Source organism: Pteronotus mesoamericanus, unplaced genomic scaffold (assembly GCF_021234165.1).
Source record: "Pteronotus mesoamericanus isolate MK-2021 breed Mesoamerican mustached bat unplaced genomic scaffold, CSHL_Meso_final contig_730, whole genome shotgun sequence".
Taxonomy (NCBI): Eukaryota; Metazoa; Chordata; class Mammalia; order Chiroptera; family Mormoopidae; genus Pteronotus; species Pteronotus mesoamericanus.
Window position 1 is genome coordinate 412,641 of NW_026555246.1, and position 22,770 is coordinate 435,410.

A 22,770-nucleotide genomic window follows, 5' to 3' on the forward strand; every position below is an offset into this window, starting at 1 on the left:
CGTCCTCCAAACTGTTGCCCCGCCGTCTCCTCCCTCGGGAGTGGGCCTGTCCTCATCTCCCTCCCATCCTTTCAGGGTCTAGAGAGAGCCAGCCACCTCCGGGGCCGGCGGGGGGAGAGGGGTGCCCCTGATCTGTTTCCTTCTCTCCCTCCCCCCTGAGCTTCAGGCCCTGCTCAGCCCCTCATTAACTGTATCATGGCCTTAGTTTGCTCATCTGTGAGGTGGGCACAAAAGCTGACTCTTCCCTGTTGGGCGAAGGGGTGTGCTCTACCCTGGGAAGCCCCCATCTTTGCCCCTTACTCCTGCCCAGAAGGTCCAGCTGCCTCCCATGGACTTACTATCAACCCTTTCCAGGCCCCGCCCCCTGCCCCCGCCAGAACTCCCAGGGTCTTATCCATGACCACCACCTCCCTTAAGTTCCTGTTGATTCCACCTCCGCAGTATCTTCGAGGTCTTTTCCTGTGTTCCCCGCGCCCCCCCATGCCTGCTCAGCCTCCTCCCCCACACCCTCTCTCTGGAGCCCCCACAGCCCTTTCACTCTCCTGCCTTTGCTCCTCCCGCTGAAAACCCCTCCCGGGCTAGCCAGGGTCCCGACCTACACGAGGAAGCTGCAGTACACGCACCGGCCCGCTTGTCCCTGCCCCATTGCTCAGTGCTCCCTGCCGTTCCGCCTCTGCTCTCACCGCAGCCCCGCCCCTCCACCCCGGCCCAGCACCCTCCTCCCACTCACTCTCAAGCCCGCACACCTCCCACCAGAAGCGTCTCTGACTCCTCGCCTGCCTCCTGTCCCCCCCGGCTCCTGTGGGCTCAGGCAGCTGTCCCACTGCTCCTGGTTCTCCTGGTGCCCCATGGCCAAGGGCTTCTGCTGGGGCTGAGTCTGCTTCCTGTCTGCAGCCCCTGAGGACACCTCACCGTCACCGTTCGGGAGTGTCTGTCCTTGGAAAAAGGGGAGCCGCTGCCCCCGTCATGGCCTGGGGGCCCCTGGCTGTGCTCCTGCTGTCCTGCACAGTGGGCGGCCAGGGACACTGGGATGGGGCGATGGAGCCTGCAGGTCCTGGACTTGTGCGTAGGCGTGGCAGCCCAGGCATCTTGCAGGGGTGCGTGGTGCCCAGGATGCTGGGAGGCCCCGGGGTGTGGGGGCTGGGCTGGGCTGTCTTTGGGCGGGAGAGGGCGAGGCCCTGGGTACGTCCCATTGAGCAGGGACTCAGCAGCCTCACCGTGTGCTCCCCAAGGCCACATGTGTGCGGCTCCCGCTTCCACGCCTACTGCTGCCCTGGCTGGAGGACACTGCCTGGCAGGAACCAGTGTGTCATGCGTGAGTACCGCGCCGTGCGGAGGTGGAGGGGCAGGCGGGGCGCCCTGGAGCCGCTTTCCTGCCTGCTGCCAAGTCCAGCCCCTGTACAGGTGGTCTTGGCTGAGGGCGTGTGGCTGAACCCGAGAAATGGTGCTTGGCAACGTCCTGAGGCTCCTAGGCCATCCCGCTCAGTTCATGGGCTCTGCTTCACCACCTCCCTGAGTCTGCCCGTTTCTCTCTGTCTTTCTCCCTTGGTCTGTTTCTCTCTCTCTTTTTCTCGCTCTCTATGCCCGCCTCTCTCCCCCCCCCCCCCGCCTTTGTTTCTCTTTCTTCCTCAGTTTCTGTTTCTTTCTCAATCTGTCTCTTTCTCATTCTCTATATCTGTCTGTCTGTCGCTCTCTCTTTCTCTGTCTCTCGTACCTCCTTGTGTGTCTCTCTGTGTCTCTCAGTCTCTCCTATCTCTGTCTTTCCGCAGTCTGTCCCCCAGTCTCTAGAATGGGACTCCGCTCCCTGGGAGAGTGCCCCCGCACCCCAGCACCTCCACCTCTGTTCTTGCTGCTCAGCGGTGCTGGCCCAGAGAGCACCTCTCCTGGTGGCTCCCGCAGAGCCCCGGAGCCTGGCAGCACCAGGGTGGGGATGGCCCAGGGTTTGGGTCCTGGCCCCGACTCGCCCTCTCCGCCCTGCAGCCGTCTGCAGGCACGCCTGCGGCGAGGGCTTCTGCTCCCGACCCAACCTGTGCGCCTGTGTGGACGGGAGGCTGGCGCCCAGCTGCGGGGTGAGCCGAGGTGAGCGGCGCTGGCCCCTGGCCATGGGAGGAGGAGGTTGTGGGCGCCCCGGCTGCTTTTGCTGGAGGACCAGAGCCGGTTGGGCATGCTAAGTCCTGCCGCCTTGCATGTGCGTCGCGGGGTCTGTCACGGACTTACTGTGTCCCTCCTCCCCATCCTTAGGGTCAGGGTGCAGTGTGAGTTGCTTGAATGGGGGCAGCTGCCGAGGGGAGTCCTGCCTGTGCCAGAGGGGCTACACGGGCTCTGTGTGTGGGCAGCGTGAGTACCCTGCGTGCACGCCTGGGACTGGGGCTCCAGGGGCTGGGGCTTTGCTGCCACCTGTCCACTGCCCACGATTACGCTTCTGGGACCCGGGATTGGAGGGGACACACTCTGTCATAGTCTTATCATTGGGCCTGGGCCAGATCAAGGGAATTCCTGGGTTGAGACGGGCTTGCTTGGGACGCACTTCCCTCTGCTGCTGGGGGGCCTGAAGCCACACTCCCCTCTCCCTCCATAGCTGTCTGCGACCATGGCTGTCATAATGGGGGCCGCTGCATTGGGCCAAACCGCTGCGCCTGTGTGTACGGCTTCATGGGGCCTCAGTGTGAGAGAGGTACCAAGTTAGGCCTGGGGAAGAGGACGGAGGGAGGGAAGGGGGCTTCCTGGCAGCCTCTGAGACACGGCTAGGGCCTGGGAGGGTCCAGCTGGCCTCCATCCTTCCTCCCCTGCTGCTGTGAAGGGCAGAGAAACCCTCTATTCCATGGAAGGGAATCAGGGAGGGCTTCTTGGAAGAAGGGACAAGTTGGAGTTCATGAGGTGGACAAGCGAGTGATCCTTTGGGCTGAAACAGGCAGCAGCATCTGCTGGGAGGCTGCTGCCAAAACTAAGTGGAAACAAGGATGTTTTATTAAAAGTTGGACATGGGGGTGAGAGGAGGGATGGAGACAAACACAAATCCCACGTCTGATCTGAATATTGGCAGGGGAAGGTGGTGCAAGCAAGCAGATGGTCAAGGTCCTGGGTGAAGAGAAGGGAGGGCCATTTAAGGGCACACATTAAAAACAGAGCCCACAGGAGGCTGAGGAGTGAGCGAACGGGAGGGCGTTACTTTGAGGGTGCGCAGGCCAAGGTTTCGGCTCCAGGAGCCATCAGAGTGCCTGGCGTGGCCAGGGAGCCCAAGACCGCGAAGGCGGGCCGTGCTGTGGGGTGTGGCTGGCGGGGGGCGAGGCGCCTCTGTGGCCAAGCTGAGTTGGGGAGGGTGTAGTGATGATTTGGAAGCTAGAGGGGCTGGGGAGTTACCTGGGTTTGAGGGTGGGCTTTTAGGAACTGGATTTGACCAGAAATGGAATTGGAATTCAGTGGGGACGGGAGAGAAGAGAGGTCTGGGGTGGCTGGTGGACAGTGAGGGCCCCAAAGAGAGGCAGAGCTGTGCACCCAGCAGGGGCAGCGGGGGTGCCGGGTGCTGGGTGAGTCAGACGAGTCTCTGGGGACAGTGTTTTGATCTGGGGAGTCAGGACTGGTGGGGGTCTCTCTGAAGCCCCTCCTTCAGCCTGGGAGGGGCTGGCATTGGCTTCTCCTCCTGGGAGGGCTTCCCTTGATCCAGTGCCAGCGCCTTGATGGGAACCATGTGGAGGATGGAGCCAAGAAGGCCCATCTGGGCCTGTGTGCGCTGCTGAGGGGAGAGAGGGGACCACCTGCACCTGGCACAGTGGGCAGGGGTGTGGTGTTGGGATCCCGAGCGTTGAGGCAGACTCTGGGCCCCTTCCGAAGCCTGGGAGATTTGGCAGGGCCACACGTGCTCAGGGACAAGGCAGGCACTCCAGCCTGGGTCCCTGCCCAGGCCTGGAAGGAGGGTGGGCATGCGCGAGTGTTGGGAGCCTCCAGACATGCCTATGCTTTGGGGGGTTAGAGGCCCTGGCCTCTCTCTTGGAGCTCAGTGGGAGAATGCTTTGGGGAGAAAAGGTTTTGAAGGGTTAATAGTAGTTCATCAGGCAAGGGAGGGGGACAGTGTGATTAAAGATGTGGTCAGGCAAAAGCCTGGTTGCTCAGTTGGAGCATCACCCCGATATGCCAAGGTGTCGGGGTCGATCCACGGTCAGGGCACACACAAGAATCAGCCAAGGGCCCTGGTCCATGTGGCTCGGTTGGTTGGAGCGTCATCCTATAAAACAAAAGGTCACGGGTTTGATTCCCAGTCGGGGCACATGCCTAGGTTGCAGGGCCTGTCCGCAGACAGGGCGCTTACAAGAGGCAACTGATTGGTGTTTCTCACATCTGTGTTTCTTTCCCTTTCTCTGTCCCTCCCTTCTCTCTCTAAACTCAATAAGCATGTCCTCAGGTGAAGATTAAAAAAAAAACCCAAAAACCCAACCAATGAGTACATAAATAAGTGGAACAAACTGAGAACAAATTGATGTTTCTCTCTTTCCTTCTCTCTTTCTTAAAAAAAAAAAAAAATCAATAAACTAAAAAAAAAAGAAAAAAGAAAAAAAAGCCTGGTGTTTTGGTGGAGGGGGCTGAGGAGACGGAAGGCGGCCGCTGCAGTGGCCCAGATGCGAGAGGTAGAAGCCTGAGCTGGGACCGAGGGATGGACATGGGAAGGCTCTGGGTTGGGGTGCAGCCCAAGGCCAGCTGCCAATCTCCGTGTCCCACAGACTACCGGACGGGGCCCTGCTTTGGCCACGTGGGCCCCGAGGGGTGCCAGCACCAGCTGACGGGCCTCGTCTGCACCAAGGCGCTCTGCTGTGCCACCGTGGGCCGCGCCTGGGGCCTCCCGTGTGAGCTCTGCCCGGCACAGCCCCACCCCTGCCGCCGTGGCTTCATTCCCAATATCCGTACGGGGGCCTGCCAAGGTGAGTCGGGGGTTAGCAAGTGGGGAAGGTCGTGGGAGCCTGTGCAGCCTTGGTTCCTTCTTCTGTCGGACCTCTCATCCCTTACCGATGTGGGTGAGTGGCAGGCTCTCCCAGGCCTGTGAGGGGGGCAGCTGCATCAACACTGGGCTCCTTGAGTGCCGCTGCCCACCCACCCCCACCCCGGGACACCAGCTCAGTGAGAACAGTGCCGAGTGCAAAGGTGGGCGACCGAGAGGGGAGCCCGCGCTGTGCTCTGGGCTGCCCAGGCTCCCCTGGGAGGAGGAGGAGGAAGAGGGGCCCAGGGCTGGCGGGGGCCGGCTCTGACTCGTGTCTGTCTGCGCAGATGTGAACGAGTGTCTCAGCGTGCCAGGCCTCTGTTCCGGGGGCGCCTGCACCAACACGGCCGGGAGCTACGTGTGCACCTGTCCCCGTGGTTTCGTCAGCAGCCTGGACGGCACCCGCTGCTGGGTTGAGCCAGGCCCTGAGGGGGCTGGAGGGCACAGGACTGGTAGGAGGCAAGCCCCTTGCTCTCTGCAGTCCTCTTGCCCTCTGATCTCTATGTCTTGTCTTTTCTGGACCCTGGGTTCTGTTCCGTCTGGCACTAAGGCTCCCTACCCATTAGGCTTTGTGCTCTCTGGGCCTTAGTCAGCAAGCCCCTCTGGCCCTCCATCTCTATGCCCGTTAGCTGTCTGGGCGCCTGTCTGGGCCCCTTCTCTCCCCCACTCCCCAAAGCCCCTCTGACCCTCTAACTTTCATCTCTATGCCCCTCTGGTCCTCTGGCCTCTATATGTACCACCCTGTCCATTAACCTCTCTGGCCCTCTCTCTCTATGTCCTTCCTTCTACTCCCAAAGACTTTTTTTTTTAAAGATTTTATTTATTTATTTATTTTAGAGAGGGGAAGGGAGGGAGAAAGAGGGGGGGAGAAACAGCCATGCGTGGTTGCCTCTCGTGCACCCTCCTAACTGCGGCCTGGCCTGCAACCCAGGCATGTGCCCTGACTGGGAATCGAACCGGTGACCCTTTGAGCCACAGCAGCCAGGGCCCACTCCAAAGACTTTTCAAGAGCATCCCGTCTTCCCCCTGCGCACTGTTAGAGATAGGGAAACAGGCCCAGCGAGGGGCTTGCCCACATCCAGCTTTCCAGACCTCCCAGCTGGCAGGGGGCCTCTCTGGGCCTTGCGTCCCCCTGGACACCCACCCCCTGTGCTCTTCCTCACCCAGCCTGCCTGGGGCAGGGGGCCCTTGGCCTCTCCCTCTGTCCTGCCGTCTTCATGAGCTGCCCGTTAGATTTAGAGGCTGCCAGTGGCCAACAGGGTAGGCCAGGACTACGGACACTTGCAGTGGGGGACGGGCAGTCCTGGTTCGTTGGGGAGGCAGGGCTTGGCCGTTCCGCAGCACCCCCAGGCCCCCTCTGGCTAGGCTTCTACCAGGCCGGACTGGGAGCACTGTGCCTGGAGTTCTGCCGGTGCTGTGACCACCCATGACTGGCATGGATGATACAGCGGGGCACGTCCCCTGGACTTGGGGGCGTCTCCCAGCTACCAAACAGCAGAGCCTAGATGTGAACCACGGTCAGGTTGCCTCTGAACATGGGCCTGGGGTTCAGCTGTGGGTTCCGACTGAGCTGCTCTGTGGCCCCTTAGCAGGGCCTGGCCATGGTGGGTGCGTAACAAGCAGCGGCAGCTTCGTTTTTGTTAAAATTCTTGCCTTCCCTACGTGAGCGGCAGCGGCTTGGTCGGAGCCCCCGGGGCACAGTGGTCCGGGCTCCTGTGTGCACCCCCTTCCTCTCCAGCAGCCGTGCGACCTTGAACGAGTCTGTTGGCCTGTCCTGTCTGGGCAGACCCGGCCCCCTTGAGGGCCTGGGGTGGTGCCGGGAGCACAGAGCCCCGACTGCCACACCGCCCCCGGGGGGCCCGGATGTTTGGGGCGTGGCAGGGCAGGTGGGAAGATGGCCTGTTCTCTGGGCCTGGGGCAGGCCGAGGGCCCTCCCAGCTGGTGGAAGTGGTTCTCCGCTGTGGGCCACCTCCCAGGATACGTGCGTTTCTAAACCTAGAAGTGTTCTCTGTGTGTCAGAGCCCAAGAAACATGAACACCGAGTAGAGCCATCAGACTCAAGAACATAGTGGGAAATGGAAGAGTGTCGTGGTTCTCCTGCTTGGGGAGCCTCTGCCTCAGTTTCCCCAGGGGCTGCAGCTGCCAGTCCACTAGTCCGCTACTCGGGCCCCTCCGCAAGTCCACAGCCCCTTGGGTTTTCCTGGGATGCCCAGGGCTGGCAGGTGGGGAGGCACAGCTATAGAACCAGGCGTCCCTGCTTGGAAGTCCAGCCGGACCTCCCATCAGGGCAGAAATGCAAACCGAGGGTCTTCATCCATGTGGTTGGATACCCATGGTGACGGTGAGCTTTCTATCAGTGGCAGCTTTAGGTGTTGGGATGCTGTTGCTTGGCATGACCCCAAAATGACCTCCCTGGGGCAACGTGGCAATCTTGGTAAGAAGGTCCTCATTCAGTGAGGATCGGCCCCTGCCAGACACAGTGGTGGGGTGTCTTCCGAGGTGAGGTGGGTGCTCTGAGCACCTCCATCTGTGGCCGGGGAAACCGGGATGCAGGGAGGCAAGGAGGCCTGTCTTGCAGGCAGTGCTGGTGGAGCTGGGATTTGAACACAGCTCTGGGAACCGATCCTCCCGCCTCCCATTGCAGACCACCAGACCGGCACTTGCTTCTCAGTTCTGACCGTGGGCCGCTGTGCCAGAGACCTCGCTGGCCACTACACCCACAGGCGGTGCTGCTGTGGCAGCGGCAGGTGCTGGGCGGCTGGCCCAGTCCCCCAGCTGTGTCCTCCTCGGGGCTCTGGTGAGTGGCCTGGGGCTGCCCCCGCCCTCTGCCCTGGAGCCCTGGCCTCAAAGCTCGCCTCCTCGCAGATGAGTTCCAGCGACTGTGTGCCCAGGGGCCTCCGCCGCTGCCCTCCTACCCTGGCCGCTTCCCTCACCTCCCTGGCTTGGGATCCAGGGGTGGCGTGGGTCCTGGCCCTGGGCCAGCACAGCAGAACCCTCACAGCCCCAGTGGGCCTGCAGTTCCCAGCCTGGGCTTGGAAGATGCCAACTTCGGTAAGGCCTGGGGCTGGGAGGAAGGGTCCAAACCTGGGGGAGGGGCACAGGCCTCAGAGGGAGGCTTCGGGGAGCCGTCCTGGGCGGGAGGAATGGACTCAGAGTGAGCTGGGAGTGGGGAGATTTGGGATCTGGGTCTCAAAGTCCGTGTTGGACCTTAGGTAGGTGTCTAGGGCTGGGGTGGGGGTCTGGGCCTCTGTGGGCCTAGAGGGGCCGTCCCAGCCAGGTGGGGCTCGGAATCTGGGGAAGGACTCTGAGCTGAAGCTGGAGAGCCTGGGCATAGAGCATCCCAGCCTCAGAGTGGGTGTTGGGACCTGGGGGCCAGGCCCGGTCTTGCACTGGGGAGCCGGCCAATGCTCAGGTGTCCCCTGGCGTCCCCACCGCAGGCACTGCCACCCTGAACCAGACCACTGGTGTCTGCCGGCGCTCCACCAACCCGTGTCTCAACGGCCGCTGCCTGCCCACCGGTTCCGGCTTCCGCTGCGAGTGCGACGCGGGCTACGCACAGGACGTCCGGGGGCAGTGCACAGGTGAGCGGGCGGGCCGGGCAGGGGCGCGCCCTGCCTGGCTGGGGCTCAGGGTCCTCTGCCCGCAGACGTGGACGAGTGCCCCAGCAGCCCCTGCCACCGTGGAGACTGCATCAACACCCCTGGTTCTTACCACTGCCGCTGCCACGCGGGTTTCCAGGCCACACTCTCCAAACAGGCGTGCATGGGTACGACCGCCCCTTCGCGAGTGGGGGCGACAAGGGGGTGCTGCCCGGCTGTAGCCAGCGTCTGTGACCGGACCGGGTCTGCGGGGGCTGCCTGCTGACGTCTGCCTCCCTCCCCCCAGATGTGGACGAGTGCGTCGTCAGTAGTGGCCTCTGTCACCACGGTCGTTGCGTCAACACAGAGGGCAGCTTCCAGTGTGTCTGCAACGCAGGCTTCCAGCGCAGCCCTGACGGCAAGGCCTGTGTGGGTGAGTCCAGGGCGGGCGGGTGGGTAGGGGGCTTCTGGGCCCCTCGAGCTGCCTTTTAGGGACATGTTGCATATTTATTCCTGCTGCACACCCACCTCCCTCCCTACGGCGGATCCTCTGCTCACCTCTCTGAACCCAGCCGGCCTGCCTGAGAGCCTCTCTGTCTCTGTCCACTTTGACTCTCCCCTCATTCCCTCCTTTCCAAATTCCCTCCGTGAGTTCCAGGAAGGGCCGCCTGACCCTGGGTTTGAAGCCCACCCTCTCTCCTGTCCCACGACAGCCCTGGAGTCTGGCCTGGGATCAGGGCGGTGAGAGTGCTCCCCGCTCAGGCTCCCTCTGAGCTCCGGCTGGCGGATTTGTGGGCGCCACTGGGATCCCCTTCATTCTCGAGAAGACTTGCCTTAAAGTTTTCCCTCATCAGAAAGGATTTTTCTCCTTTCTGCATTCATTTGTCATTCATTCATTCATTTAAAAAAAACTTTTAGCCCTGGCTGGTGTGGCTCAGTGGGTTGAGTGCCAACCTGCAAACTAAAGAGTTGCTGCTTCGACTCCCAGTCAGGGCACACGCCTGGGTTGTGGGCCAGGTCCCCGGGACGGGGCACTCAGGAGGCAAGTACACATTGATGTCTCTTTCCCTCTCTCCCTTCCTTCCCCTCTCTAAAAATAAATAAGAAAATATTTTTAAAAATAAAATTAAGGCAGAGTATTAAAATATTTTTTAAAAAACAAACAAACCTTTTAGCATCTGTATTGATGTATCATTCCCATACCATAAAAGTAGCCATTTAAAGTGTACAGCTGAGTGATTTTTAGTGCAGTCAGGGTTGCGAGCACCGCTGCCTCTGAGTTCACCCCTTTGTTGCCTAGTCTCCTTCAGCAGGCATCTCGAGTCCTCGCTCCCTGCCCCAGCCCCCAGCACTAGGCTGGTTCACTTCCTGTCTCTGGATGTTCCTGTTCTGGGCATTTGGTATAAACGGAATCACAGGCTCTGTGGTCTTTTGTGCCTGGCTTCTGTGCCTCAGCACCATGGTTCCGAGGTTCGCCTGTGTTGTCGCGTGTGTCAGCGCTTCACTTTTTTCATGACTGTGTGATATTCCAGGGTGTGGGTGGACCACACTGTGTTTATCCTTCCATCATCTGATGGGCACCGGGCAGTTCCCATTTTTTGCAGTTGTGGATAACGCTGCTGGGATCGTCGGCGCACACGTTTCTATGGGCCTTTAATCCCGTTAGGCATTTCTTTTTCTTCTTTCTCCGTGCGGGCCCTTATGGTTCAGAGCCGATGCTTTGGTGGTCAGCTCACTGCTGCACCTGCCACCTTCCCTTAAATCAGACTATTTTCTTATTCTCTGACTGTTTTCCCCTGTCTTTTATTTTTTTAAAAAAATTAAGGTGAGATTTACACAACATACAACATACATTTAATCACTTATAAGTGGACAATTCAGTGGCACTTTGTACATTCCCAGGGTCGTGCAACCACCACCTCATTCATTCAAAAACTTTTGCAGTAGAATCTACACAGTATGTAAAACTCGCCATTTTAACCATGTTTAGGTGAACAGTTTGGTGGTACATTCCTATTGCTCTACAACCACCACTCATTTATACAATTATTGTGGCATTTTTAAAAAAAGATTTTATTTATTTACCCTTACAAAGAGGGGAAGGAAGGGAGAAGGAGAGTGCGAGAAACATCAATGTGTGGTTGCCTTGCACGTGCCCCCTACTGGGGACCCGGCCCACAACCCAGGCCTGTGCCCTGACTGGGAGTCGAACTGGCGACCCTTTGGTTCGCAGTCCTGCGCTCAATCCGCCGAGCCACACCCGCCAGGGCCATTTTTTTTTTTTGGCTGGTGAAATACACATAGCGTAAACTTTATTTTAATCCTTTTGAAAGGAATAATTCCGTGGCACTTAGTGCAGTGCTGTGCAGCCACCGCCTCAGTTACTCAACATGTAGGGAGCACCTACTGTGTGCCTGGACCAAAGATACAGATGTGAGCGCGTGGGTCCAGCGTGGCCCCACAGGGCTCGGGTTCCACCAGACCTGCTGGTAGGCACCCAGATGTGGACGACGGCCTCGTCTGGTCAGGCGCCTGTGCCCCCGGGAGGCACCTGGGGGCTCAGCTGCAGTCCAGCTGGAGAAGTGGGCGGGAGGGCCTGGGCTACAGGCAGGGCTGGCCCGGTGAGGGTCCGGTGCCCGGCCTGGCCTGCTGGGATCCAGCCAGTTCCGGGGTCCCCAGATCAAAACGAGTGTGCCACCACCACCGTGTGCACGAATGGTGTGTGCCTCAATGAAGATGGCAGCTTCACGTGTCTCTGCAAACCTGGCTTCCTGCTGGCGCCCGGTGGCCGCTACTGCATCGGTGAGCGCGGAGGCTGAACCTGAGGCGATGGGGAGGAGGGGAAGGGCTGGCGGCAGGGGTCTGGGACCCCTCACTGTGTCCCCACGGCCCCTGCAGACATCGACGAGTGTCAGACCCCTGGCATCTGCGGGAACGGCCACTGCACCAACACTGAGGGCTCCTTCAGCTGTCGCTGCCCGCGCGGGCTGGCGGTGGGCGCCAACGGCAGCGTGTGTGTGGACACCAGCGTGCGCAGCTCATGCTACGGGGCCCTCAACAATGGTTCCTGCGCCCGCCCCTTACCTGGCGCCGTGACCAAATCTGAATGCTGCTGTGCCAGCCCAGATCATGGGTTTGGGGAGCCTTGCCAGCTGTGTCCTGCCAAGGGCTCCGGTGAGCTGCCACTGTCCCCTGCTTTCCATGGCCCTGAGCACCTTCCAGCCCTTGTTTCCAGTGCATTCCCCGGGGGTACGAGGGGATGGCGGTCATGGCTTCCATGGGCTGGGGGCACCTCTCCACTGGCGTTCTTTTCAAGAAGACGCTGCAGGAAATTGCTCTCTCTGCTGGAGGGGCATCTTAGTCCCAGACTCTTGCCCAGCATCAGGGGGCCGCATCTTGGGGTGTGGCTCACACTTAGCAGTGGCTCCTGGCCCCTCTCGTCCTGCCCTGCCCACCCAGCTGAGTTCCAGACCCTGTGCAGCGGTGGTCTCGGCGTGACGCCCGACGGCAGAGGTAAGCGGGGCCGCGTGTTGGGGGAGTGCAGGGGTGTGGTGGGGCGCCGTGTCAGTTTGCTGGGGTAAGTGAGTACCACAGGCTGGGGGTCTCCACACCAGAGAGTCATGCTCTCATGGCTCCAGAGGCTGGAAGCCAAGAGTAAGATGTTGGCGGGGGCTGGTCCCTCCTGAAGGCGGGGGTGCCTTCTGCTCCCTGCTCCTCTCTGGCTCGTGGGGGCTTGCGGGCGCTCCTTGGGTTCCTTGGCTTGTGTGCATAGAGCATCACCCCGTCTCTGCCTCCCTCATCACGTGGCGCTCTCCCTCTGTGCCCGTCTGTGTCCTAATTTCCCCTTTTATGAGGACACAGTCACGTTGCAATGGCTTGGGGATCTACCGTAATGACCTTGTTTGAACTGAATTGTCTCTGTAAGGACCCCGTCCCTAAATAAGGTCCCACGCCGAGGCCCTGGGGTCAGGACTCCAGCATGTGAATCTGGAGGGACACACCTCAGCCCAGAACAGGTGGAGGTACTGGGTGTGGAGTTGTGCCCCACCACGTCCCTCCCTGCCCCTGGGGGACACGTGACTGCCCTGCTGTGACCAGCAGCTCTCAGTCCGAAGCGCCTTATTCCTACACTGATGCGTGTCTCTTTTCATGTTTGCTGACCAGACACGGAGGGAGGGGGAGGAAGGGAGAAACGGACTGAGCAGAAATAAAAGGACTTGGGAGATAGTCAAGTTTTCCATCCACTGCTGGGCCACCGAGGCTGGACAAACATCCTACCCTGCTTACTCCCCACCCCACACCCAGAAGCCTGGGCACAAATCCCAGCGCCACTATTTACTGGCTGAATAACCTTGGGACAGTCACTTACCTTCTCTTTGGCTCAGTTTCCTTGTCTGTAAAGTGGGGATAGTAATAGGACCCGTTTTAGGAGTGTTGCAAGGATCAAATGCATTACTGGGCTTGGCACAAACTAGTAACCGCCCTGTACTCTTACGCTTATGTTTTCACTTTGGTTGTGCTGCGGCTGTAGAAAGCCTGTTCCATGGGTTCCAAGCTGGGGACGGTTCTGTCCCCCAGGGGATATTTGGCAAAGTCTGCAGAAAGGTTGGGGAGGGTGCCTCTGGCAGCGCAGGGGTGGAGGCCAGGCTGCCACTCGGCATCCAGTAACACTGCACAGGGCGGCCCCCCGCAGGAAACGCGCCCCCCCCCACTCCCCGCCAGCGATGTCTGCAGGGCTGAGCAGGGTGTGGGTGGGAGGTGCGGACCTGGGGAACCTGGCTTCTGAGGGCCCTGGTGACGCACCCCCCCTGCTGCAGACATCAATGAATGCGCCCTTGACCCTGATGTCTGTGCCCATGGCGTGTGTGAGAACCTGCGGGGCAGCTACCGGTGCATCTGCCACCTGGGCTACGAGGCAAGCGCGACCGGCAGGGAGTGCGCTGGTGAGCGGGCGTGGGCGGCAGGTGGGCGGCAGGTGGGCGGCAGGTGGGCGGCAGGTGGGCGGCAGGCGGCCTCCCTGCTCCACAGCCCTCACCCTGCGCTCCCGCCCCGCCCTACAGACGTGGATGAGTGTGCCCGCAACAGCCTCCTGTGTGACAACGGGTGGTGCCGGAACAGCCCCGGCAGCTACAGCTGCTCCTGCCCCCAGGGTTTCAGTTTCCAGCCAGACACACAGACTTGCGAAGGTACAGGACCCTGGGCATGCTACCGGGGCGTGGGCGGGCATGCATGGATGTTGTGGGTGCGTATGCACAGGCCCGCGCACTCAGACACATAGGCTGTGTGCTCTGTGAACACACATGCACACAGATGGTTGTACTACATCTGTGTGTGTGCACACTCATGCTTAAAGCCATGCACATACCTGCATCCACATACACTTAAACTCATTCACACTCAAGGACGTGTATATGTTTACACTCAGTCTCATTGTTATACACACTTATGGACACACTCAAACTCACATATGAGGTCTGTCTTGAAGGTATCCAGCCATGTAATATGAAAAATACAGACATTTATTTTTATGAAGAAGATAGAAGAAACATCATACATAGAACAGTGATGCCTCAGTCCCCTTCAAAGTAGGCACCTTGGGACCTCACTCAGGTCTCCCAATTGCCATCAACTGCCCTGTTGTATTTTCCTGAATCTCATCGACGGTCTGAAATCTCTTCCCTTTCAAATGTGATTTGAGTTTTGGGAAAAGCCAGAAGTCTCAGGGTGCCAAATCTGGGCTGCGGGGGCAGAGTCACTTGAGTGATTTGATATTTCACAAAAAAACCGCACAAGATGTGATGCATGAGCAGGCGGGTTGTGATGAACCTGCCAATCACCAGTTGCCCAGGGCTGCAGCTTTCTGAGTCATCTGAACAGTTTCTGTGGAGGAATGTTCATGTTTCACACAAAATTTCATGCAGATTCATTGCTCTCCGTGCGCAGTCATTTTGAATGCAACGGCCACACAGTGCACATGCTCACTCAGTGAAGTCTGCCACCCCCACTGCCCAGTACAGTGAAGTGGTCATTGTTCACGCACGCGCATTCCAGTCCACTCTCCTTGGCTGCCAGGTTGCATCAATGTCAGGTAGACCCTTCTCATTATATTAACAACGGTTGGACTTTTCCTGGACAGACCTCATACCCACATTTCCACACTCATGTATTCTCATACTTTACATATTTGTATTCACATACGCACAGCCACTCCTTCAAAGCATGCACTATGCATGCATTCAGACATTCATATATTCACACATGTGTTCATGATTAGAGACTGATTGACACACATGGGGGACTCCCCCCAAACACAGGTACATACCCATATTCACAGACACCCTCACAGTTCCACACACATGTATACACTCAAAAGGCAGGTATGTACCTACAATTGCTCTCACACATGCAGGTTCACAGTTACACATGTGCATTTACACACCCTCCCACACACAGGAACAGGTGCCCATCCTCGCTTGTGCACGCACGCACAGTCAGGCACACACACCCAGTGTTGCCTGCACACTGGTGGCGACCTTGCCTGTCCGCAGGACTGCAGCACGCACAGAGCCGTGCGCGTGCACACCTTCCACTGGACCCCGCCGCGCCCCGGGCTCCGTCTCCTTTTTCTCCTCCCCTTACAGACAGAACTTCCCACAGCGCCCACCTCACTCCCACCTCACCTTGTTCTTGTTCTCTTGTGCCGTGACCTGCGGAGGGCCACCATCCCCCACTGTGCCCGTCTCCGCACTTGTCAGACGTGTGCGCTCCCAGGGCCCTGCATGCCAGCGTGCACGCACGGGAGCACAGCAAGACTCAGTGCAAATGCATGCACGTGTGCCTGCACCTGTGCGCTCTGCCCATGTGCACACGCCTCGTCTGTTCACGCACATCCGATGCCTCGAGGAGCAGGGGGCCTGGCCAGGTGGGGGCTGTCATCGCAGACTGCAACGAGGGCCTGGCCAGCCCCTCTGTGGCTGGTGCGTGCTGGGACCTGGCCGGCCCCTGTGCATGTGGCCCGGCTGCTGACCAGGGCCCTTGGGTGCTGTGTGCCCAGGTGAGAGGTCCCGGTCCCACGAGTTCAGGGCCCTGCCTCCTGACCTGTGTCCTGCCGGGGTTGGGCCTCTGCGGTCGGTGTGCAGGTGTGGGCCCGGCAGGTCAGACAGGTGCCCCTCCGCCTGCAGATGGCGCCAAGGGCACCTGCTGGCTGACTGTCCAGGATGGCCGCTGCGAGGCGAACCTGCGCGGAGCCGCTCTGCGGTCCGTGTGCTGTGCCACCCTGGGGGCTGCCTGGGGGAGCCCCTGTGAAGGCTGCAAGATGGGTAAGGCCCTGAGGGCCCCCCGGGTGGGTTCCTGGGGGCCTCCCGGCTGTGACACTGGCCTGCCGGGCCCCCGGCAAGAGGCCTGGGATAGAACAGGTGACTTGGGTCTGGATGGAGAGAGGACCCCTGTCCCCACTCTGGTTCTCCTGCCCACAGACCCCGCCTGTGCCCGTGGCTTTGCCCGCTTGAAGGGGCTCGCCTGCGAAGGTAACTAGGGCCCTGCCCCACTGGAGCCACCTTCCCAGCCGCCTGCAGGCAGCTGCCTGTTATGAGGGCTGATGTCTTTGACATCGGGACAGACCGCCTCCTTGGTCCCCAGACCTTCCCTGTGGTCCTTCAGCCTAGGCTGGCTCTATCCCCTCCCGCCTCCCCAAGGACAGCGTGGGGGTCCTGAGCCCCAGGAGAGCAGCTGCTGCAGGCCTCACCTCTCCTCCCTGCTTGCTGCTGCCCAGATGTGAACGAGTGTGAGGCCTTTCCCGGGGTCTGTCCCAACGGGCGCTGCCGCAACACCGCCGGCTCCTTCCACTGCGAGTGTCCTGAGGGCCTGACACTGGACACCACAGGCCGGCTGTGCGTGGGTGAGTCCGTGCGTGGTCCTGTGCAGCTGCCTGCCCTTTGGTGCCTCTACTCCAGTGACTGAAGACCCCTCCTAGGGACAGGGGGCTTACAGGGGACCCTCAGGGACCCTCCATCCCCTGCCCACCTCCTGCTGACATGTCTCGAAGGACATTTATTTTGGGGGATTCACCCTCTTAACTGTCTCCTTAATGAAGCTCATTGCAAATAGTAAAACCTCATGAAGTGACAACTGCAGCTTTGCTGTTCTTTGTCTTGACCAGACCAGGTAAGGTTGGCATGAAGGTTTCAGCATGAGCTTCCCCCAGCGTCCCGGGCACACACCTTCCCTCTCCGTGGCCGCCCCTCAGGTTCGAAGGCTGAGATCATTTTCCCCTGGATGAGGATTTCTTGACTCTGCTCCTCTCCACACCTGAGCTGGACGCTTCTTCATACAAGCACCTGTCGGCCAGCAGGGGGGGCTCTATGTCTTACATTTTCCCACCTGTAGTTCCACCGACACCCTAGTAGCCTTCTCGTTGGCACCTTGGGACTGGCCACTGAGGCACATGGCACTGGGGACCCTTCCCAACTGCGATTTCCTTCTAACCCGAGTTTCGGGTGCGCTGCAGGCCTTTTCATTGACATCGCCCCCCAAAAAAATGTGTCACGAAAGGAAGTAACTGAGTAAAGAGAAATGGGGCCTCCTGCACTGAACTCGGGGTCAAGGCCAGGTGCCATGGGGATGTGTGGTCAGGCGTAGTCATTAGCCAGGGACCAAGGCACTGGGTACAAGAGAACTTAAGGGTCTCTGTGTGGATCACAGCACTTCCGGATTTTTTTTTCTAGAAATTCTATAACAGGGTTCATCCTCAAATTGGTTCACTTAAACGTAGGTTCCTTTTGTAAAGAGAAAAAAGTCCTAGACCAGGAATTAGCGCACTTTCTGCAAAGGGTCAGAGAGTGAACACATTTAGTTTGGTTTTGTGGGCCCTGCCATGCAGCCTACGGCAGCCACAGACAGTATGGAAACAAGTGGATGTGTCCGTGTGCCAGTGAAGCTTCGTGTGCAACAGTAGGGACGGCCCCCTGGGCCATCGTTGGCTTTCCCCGGTCGTAGACACTCCTGTCACGCCTGGCGTTGAGGAAGGCTTGTCCACTGTTCTGGAGGGTCACAGGTTAAAGTGCACAGCCTCTGGAGCCCCGTGGCCTAGTTTGAACCTGACTACGTTCAGCTGCCTGGCCTCAGACAAGCTACCTCAGCCTTCCACGCCTCCATTTCCTTGCCTGTGAAATGAGCATAACATTTCGTCCTGGTGCTATTTGTGGATTAAGCAGATAGATGAATTTAGAAGAGTGTCCACATAGGAAATACCCTAGTGGTGGGGGTTATTGTTAAAATGTAGCTGTTAGATGACATCGAATCGCAGTGGGAGCTGGTCACCCCTTTCACTCCAGCCCCTGTCGGGGAGGGGGTTTTGGGCGGTGCTGCTGAGTGAGGCTGCGCTTCCTGTCTGGCGGCAGGCAGAGTGGCAGGGCCTGGGCTGGTGACTGTCTCTTGTGCAGACTTGCGCCTGGAGCCATGTTTCCTGCGCTGGAACGAGGACCATGGGGGTGCTTGTGGGGCCCCCCTGCCCGGCAAGCACCGGATGGACGTCTGCTGCTGCTCTGTGGGGGCTGCTTGGGGGGCCGCGTGTGAGGCGTGCCCCGTGCCTGAGTCCCTGGCATTCGCTAGCCTATGCCCCCGGGGGCGGGGATTTGCCAGCGGAGACTTCCTGTCAGGCCAGCCCTTCTATAAAGGTGCGTGTGGGCACCGGGAACCTGGGGCATGGGGAGAGGCCCGGTGGGAGCAAAGGCCTGGGGGTAGGAAAACTTGGGATCTGGGCCTTGGGCCCAGGCAGTTCGACGACACTCGGGGCTTCTGCATCGCAGACGTGAACGAGTGCAAAGCCTTCCCTGGCCTCTGTGCCCATGGCACTTGCCGCAACGCCATGGGCAGCTTCCACTGCTCCTGCGCGCGGGGCTTCACCCTGGACTCCCAGGAATGGAACTGCACAGGTACACGCCCACCTCTGCCTCGGGGGCACCGTCGGGATGGGGGCCATGAATTGGACGTGGAATCCAGGCACGCCTGTTTAGGCGCCTCTTGTCAGACCTGCCTGCCTGTTGTGTGTCACAGTGCAGGTTGCCACCCTCTTTGGGCCTCAGAGTCCATGACTGTAAGATAAGAGTCTGGTAAAGGTGACCTCCAGGGGCCCCCTGGCTGGGCGGAAATTCCTGCCTTCGTCTGGTGTGCAGTCCTAGGACCCGCGTGTCCCCGCTCACCTTGGGTTAGCAGCTTGGGGCTCCTGGGTAACGCTGTGCATCGGCAGGTGCAGTAGCCTGGCCCGAACCCTCTCTCCCCAGACATCGACGAGTGCCACATCTCCCCCGGCCTCTGCGGCCAGGGCGCCTGTGTCAACACCCCCGGCAGCTTCCAGTGCGAGTGTTTCCATGGCTACGAGAGTGGCTTCATGCTGATGAAGAGCTGCAGGGGTGGGTGGCAGCGCCTGGGCAGGACCGTGCCTGCGGGGCTCCGGGTCCAGCAGAAGTGGCGGAGACTGTGCTGTGAGGGACGCGGGTAGAGGGGCAGGTGTGGGGACTGCTGGGGTCCTGCTGGGACACGGTGAGTGTAGACATCATGGGGCACCATCCCCAAAGGACGTCGGGTCTGGCCTGCGGAATGGAGGCTGGGACCGACCTGGAGTTCTCCCAGGATGGGTGGAGCGCGAGGGAGGAGGGGGCCCCGGAGGGAGGAGGCTCTTGTCCCTCCCTCCACTGTCTGTCGGGCTTCTCCCTGGGAACTGGGGGAAATTTGGCAACAGAGAGCTGTTTTCTTGCGCTCACGGCCTAATGAGGAGACAGGCATTAATGATACAGACCCTCAGAACAAAGCAGAAGGGCCACTGTGGGAAGCGCTGGAAAAGGCCACCGGGTGCAGTGGGAGCATAGACCTGGGGGTGTCCCACTCTGCGGATTCGAGGTTGTGGCGGAGGGAGTAAAAGTGAAGCATGTGAAGAGGGGCTAGAAGAGAGGCTGGGGAAAGAGCAGCACGTGCACAGGCCCTGGGTGTGCCTGAGGGATACGTGCCTGTGGGAATGGCATGGGGGAGAGGGGAGGCTGCTCCCGCCGTCGCAGCCCCTCGGGCTGGGCCTTGCCTTCCCCCTGTGTCCGCCAGGGGGCGCCTCGCAGAGCCTCCCTGGGGACTCCAGGAGTGTCAGCCTGGGGCCCCCGATTCTCCTGGGAATTCCAGCTCCCCGCCCCACCTGACTGTTGCTGCTCCTCCCGGCCCAGCTCCACTCCCTGGGTCATTGGTGCCTCAAGCCCCCAGGCTCTCCTGGCTTCAGCTGGGGTGACCGGGCAGTGAAGGGGGGACCGCAGGGAGAGGTTTGGGGAGCCATGCCACACCCACCCGTGTCCTCCTCTTCACACCTGCCCTCTCCTTCCCTGTGCTCAGACGTGGACGAGTGCGCGCGGGACCCGCTGCTGTGCCGGGGCGGCACCTGCTCCAACACGGATGGGAGCTACGCCTGCCAGTGCCCTCCTGGACACGCGCTGACGGCGGAGGGCGCTGCCTGTGAGGGTGCGCGCGCGCCGGGCGGCGAGCGCGACATCGGGCGCTCTTGGGAGTGTGTGTGTGTCTCTGAGTGTGTACTCTGCGTGGGTGTGCACGCGCGTCCCAGGATGTCTCGGAGTGGTTGCATGTAGGAGGTAGTGGGGGTGTATGTTCATGTGTATGTGTGGATGTGAAAGTGGAAGAGCAAGCATGCGAGTTCAGTCAGTGTGTGTCTGTGTGTGAAGTGTGGCCAAGTGGGTGTGAGAGGGAGGGATGTGGATTTGTGTGTGTGACCTCGCGGATGTGTCCGTGTATATGTGAATACGCCTCTACAAGAGTGACTGTTTGTACGTGAGTGCCTACACAAGGGTGGTTTTGAGCCTACCTGATGAGTGTCTCATTTTTAACACAAGGGCAGGTAAGTTTGCCTGTGAGTGGGTGTGAGGTGTGTTTGTGCATCTGCATGAATGTGCATGTGGATGTGTGTGTCTGGTGTGAATGTGTGTGTACTGAGGGTGATTGTGTTTGTATGTGAAGGTGTGTTTGTGAATATGCGTGTGGGTGTGTGTATCGTGTGTGTGTGTGTGTACAAGGGTAGTGTGTTCGCGTGTGAGGGTGTGTTTGTGTGTGGCTGCCTGCAGCATGAGCTCATCAGCGTGCGTGTGTCTGAGTGTCTCAGGTTGTGCAGGTGGCCTCCACATGCTACCCCAACAGATGTAGACGAGTGCTCCCTGAGCGATGGCCTGTGTCCCCATGGCCAGTGCGTCAACATCATCGGCACCTTCCAGTGTTCCTGCCATGCTGGCTTCCAGAGCACACCTGACCACCGGGGCTGCGTGGGTGAGGCTGCACCCGCCTGCCACGTGCGGACGTCACCCTCCAGCCCCCGGCCCCACCCTCAACCCCCTGCCCTCAGCTCTGGGCCCCGCGTCAGCCCCTTGCTTGACCCTCTCCCCCGGCCCTGCCCCTCCCCCTCTGCCCAACCCCCACAGATGTCAACGAATGCCTGGCCAGCAACGGAGGGTGTGCCGTGCACTGCGTTAACACCGAGGGCGGCTACCGGTGCGGCTGTGGACGTGGCTACTCGCTGATGCCGGATGGGAGGGCATGTGCAGGTGGGCCCGTGCAGCGCCCCCCACCGCCCGGGATGGAGGGGCCTAGGCAAAGCCAGGCCGCTGACCCTGGGGGAGGGTCCCCGGGGCTCCCCCTCCACCCCTGCCCGCCTGCAGCCCAGCGCCTGTCCTGCTGCCCCAGACGTGGACGAGTGTGAGGGGAACCTGGACATCTGTGCCGGCGGCCAGTGCGCCAACTCACCAGGGGGTCACCGCTGTTTGTGCTATGATGGCTTCGTGGCCACGCGGGACGTGAGGACATGTGCTGGTGAGGAGCCAGGACGGCGGGGTGGAGGCGGCGGGGTCAGCGCTCACGCAGCAGGCCTTGCACGCCGCGGGCGAGAGGGGGCCGCGGCCCTGTCACACCCCCGCAGGGGAGAGCGGGTCTTCCAGCGGTGCCCGGCAGCCTGCTGGTGGCCCTCCGTGCCCTGGGCCGGCGCCAAAGCCTGCGGGGTGTCGTTCATAGCAGCAGAACCCCCAGACCTTGCTCCTTTGAAGTATGTTTGCTGAGCACTTGCTGTGTGCTGGGTGCACACCGGGAGCTCACGCGCTGTTCCGAGAGTCGTATTCTACAGCTCTTGATCTCTGAGGGGTTTTGCGCAGAGCACTGGGGAGCATGAAGGAAAGACACCCAGAACCACCTTCTCTGAGCCCCATATGGAGCCCTGGGCTGTGTGGGCTGCGGTCACTTTTCTCCTGGCTGCAGGTCACTAGGCTGGGGGTGATGGGCACTGGGGGCCCCACCAGGACAGAGCTGAGGACCAAGTGGCGAATTTCCAGGAAGAGAAAATGTAATTGCTTCCCAAGAGGACATGCCCAGCCCACTGTAGCTTAAAGGGCCCTAAGAAAAGGGCCTTGCAACCAAAGAAATTTAGGGGATGCTGCCTACTTCATGCCTTTCTTGCAGATCCACATTGGCATACGTCTCTGAAAAGGTCTGGAGAACAGACCTGGTTGGCTTTGATTAACTCCGTGTTCTGTAAACACGTGCATTTGGCCATAAAATTCCCTTGGAAATGCGTGTCCACTGTGCTCAGTAAAACTCGGACGTAACACGGCGGCATGAGATGCATGCCCGCTGGAACCGGTGGGAGCTCCCGCCCCGAGGTGGGCCAAGGGCGACACACGGTGTCTGTGTGGCAGGACCCTCGGCGGTGCCGCTGCCCCCTCTCCGTGCTCACCTGCTTCCTCTCCTGTCACCCCGCAGATGTGAACGAGTGTGACCTGAACCCCCACATCTGCCTCCACGGGGACTGTGAGAACACAAAGGGTTCCTTTGTCTGCCGCTGCCAGCTGGGCTACGTCACCAGGGCCGGGGCCACGGGCTGCTCTGGTGAGCTGACGTCAGCCTGCGGGTGGAGGGGCTCCGAGGGGCCAGCCGAGGGGTTGTGGGGGCTGCCCTGCCCCTTGAGGCAGAGCGCGGCAGACTGTGTGTGTAGAGATTTCTGCCGGGGGCTCACGTTCAAGCAGGAGCAGGGCCCGGCCGAGTGTCCCGGGGCTCCCCTGAACAAACAGCTCAGCACGGGGAGCCCCGGACCCCAAGGTGCCCCCAGCTGCCCTTCCCATGCACGCAGCCTGATGATGTTCCGGGACACAGGGACCAGCACTTGGGCACTTCAACAGCTACCGTTTGAACTGGGTG

At 60.2% G+C, this 22,770-nt stretch overlaps 1 protein-coding gene across 1 annotated transcript in view; it reads left to right on the forward strand.

The window, feature by feature from the left end:
- Positions 1–966: 966 nt before the first annotated feature.
- The window catches only part of FBN3 (fibrillin 3), a 48,263-nt gene continuing 26,459 nt past the window's right edge, over positions 967–22,770 (forward strand). Inside the window, exons 1-26 of the mRNA XM_054583348.1 lie at positions 967–1,315; positions 1,981–2,079; positions 2,579–2,674; positions 4,716–4,913; positions 5,257–5,421; positions 7,835–8,020; positions 8,407–8,550; positions 8,616–8,735; positions 8,855–8,980; positions 11,227–11,349; positions 11,446–11,721; positions 12,007–12,060; positions 13,365–13,490; positions 13,608–13,733; positions 15,303–15,524; positions 15,729–15,866; positions 16,023–16,073; positions 16,319–16,444; positions 17,988–18,221; positions 18,354–18,479; positions 18,828–18,956; positions 19,918–20,043; positions 20,731–20,856; positions 21,009–21,131; positions 21,271–21,396; positions 22,336–22,461. Of these exons, the coding sequence (XP_054439323.1) occupies positions 967–1,315; positions 1,981–2,079; positions 2,579–2,674; positions 4,716–4,913; positions 5,257–5,421; positions 7,835–8,020; positions 8,407–8,550; positions 8,616–8,735; positions 8,855–8,980; positions 11,227–11,349; positions 11,446–11,721; positions 12,007–12,060; positions 13,365–13,490; positions 13,608–13,733; positions 15,303–15,524; positions 15,729–15,866; positions 16,023–16,073; positions 16,319–16,444; positions 17,988–18,221; positions 18,354–18,479; positions 18,828–18,956; positions 19,918–20,043; positions 20,731–20,856; positions 21,009–21,131; positions 21,271–21,396; positions 22,336–22,461 (3,841 nt within the window). The remainder of the gene's footprint in view (positions 1,316–1,980; positions 2,080–2,578; positions 2,675–4,715; positions 4,914–5,256; positions 5,422–7,834; positions 8,021–8,406; positions 8,551–8,615; positions 8,736–8,854; positions 8,981–11,226; positions 11,350–11,445; positions 11,722–12,006; positions 12,061–13,364; positions 13,491–13,607; positions 13,734–15,302; positions 15,525–15,728; positions 15,867–16,022; positions 16,074–16,318; positions 16,445–17,987; positions 18,222–18,353; positions 18,480–18,827; positions 18,957–19,917; positions 20,044–20,730; positions 20,857–21,008; positions 21,132–21,270; positions 21,397–22,335; positions 22,462–22,770) is intronic.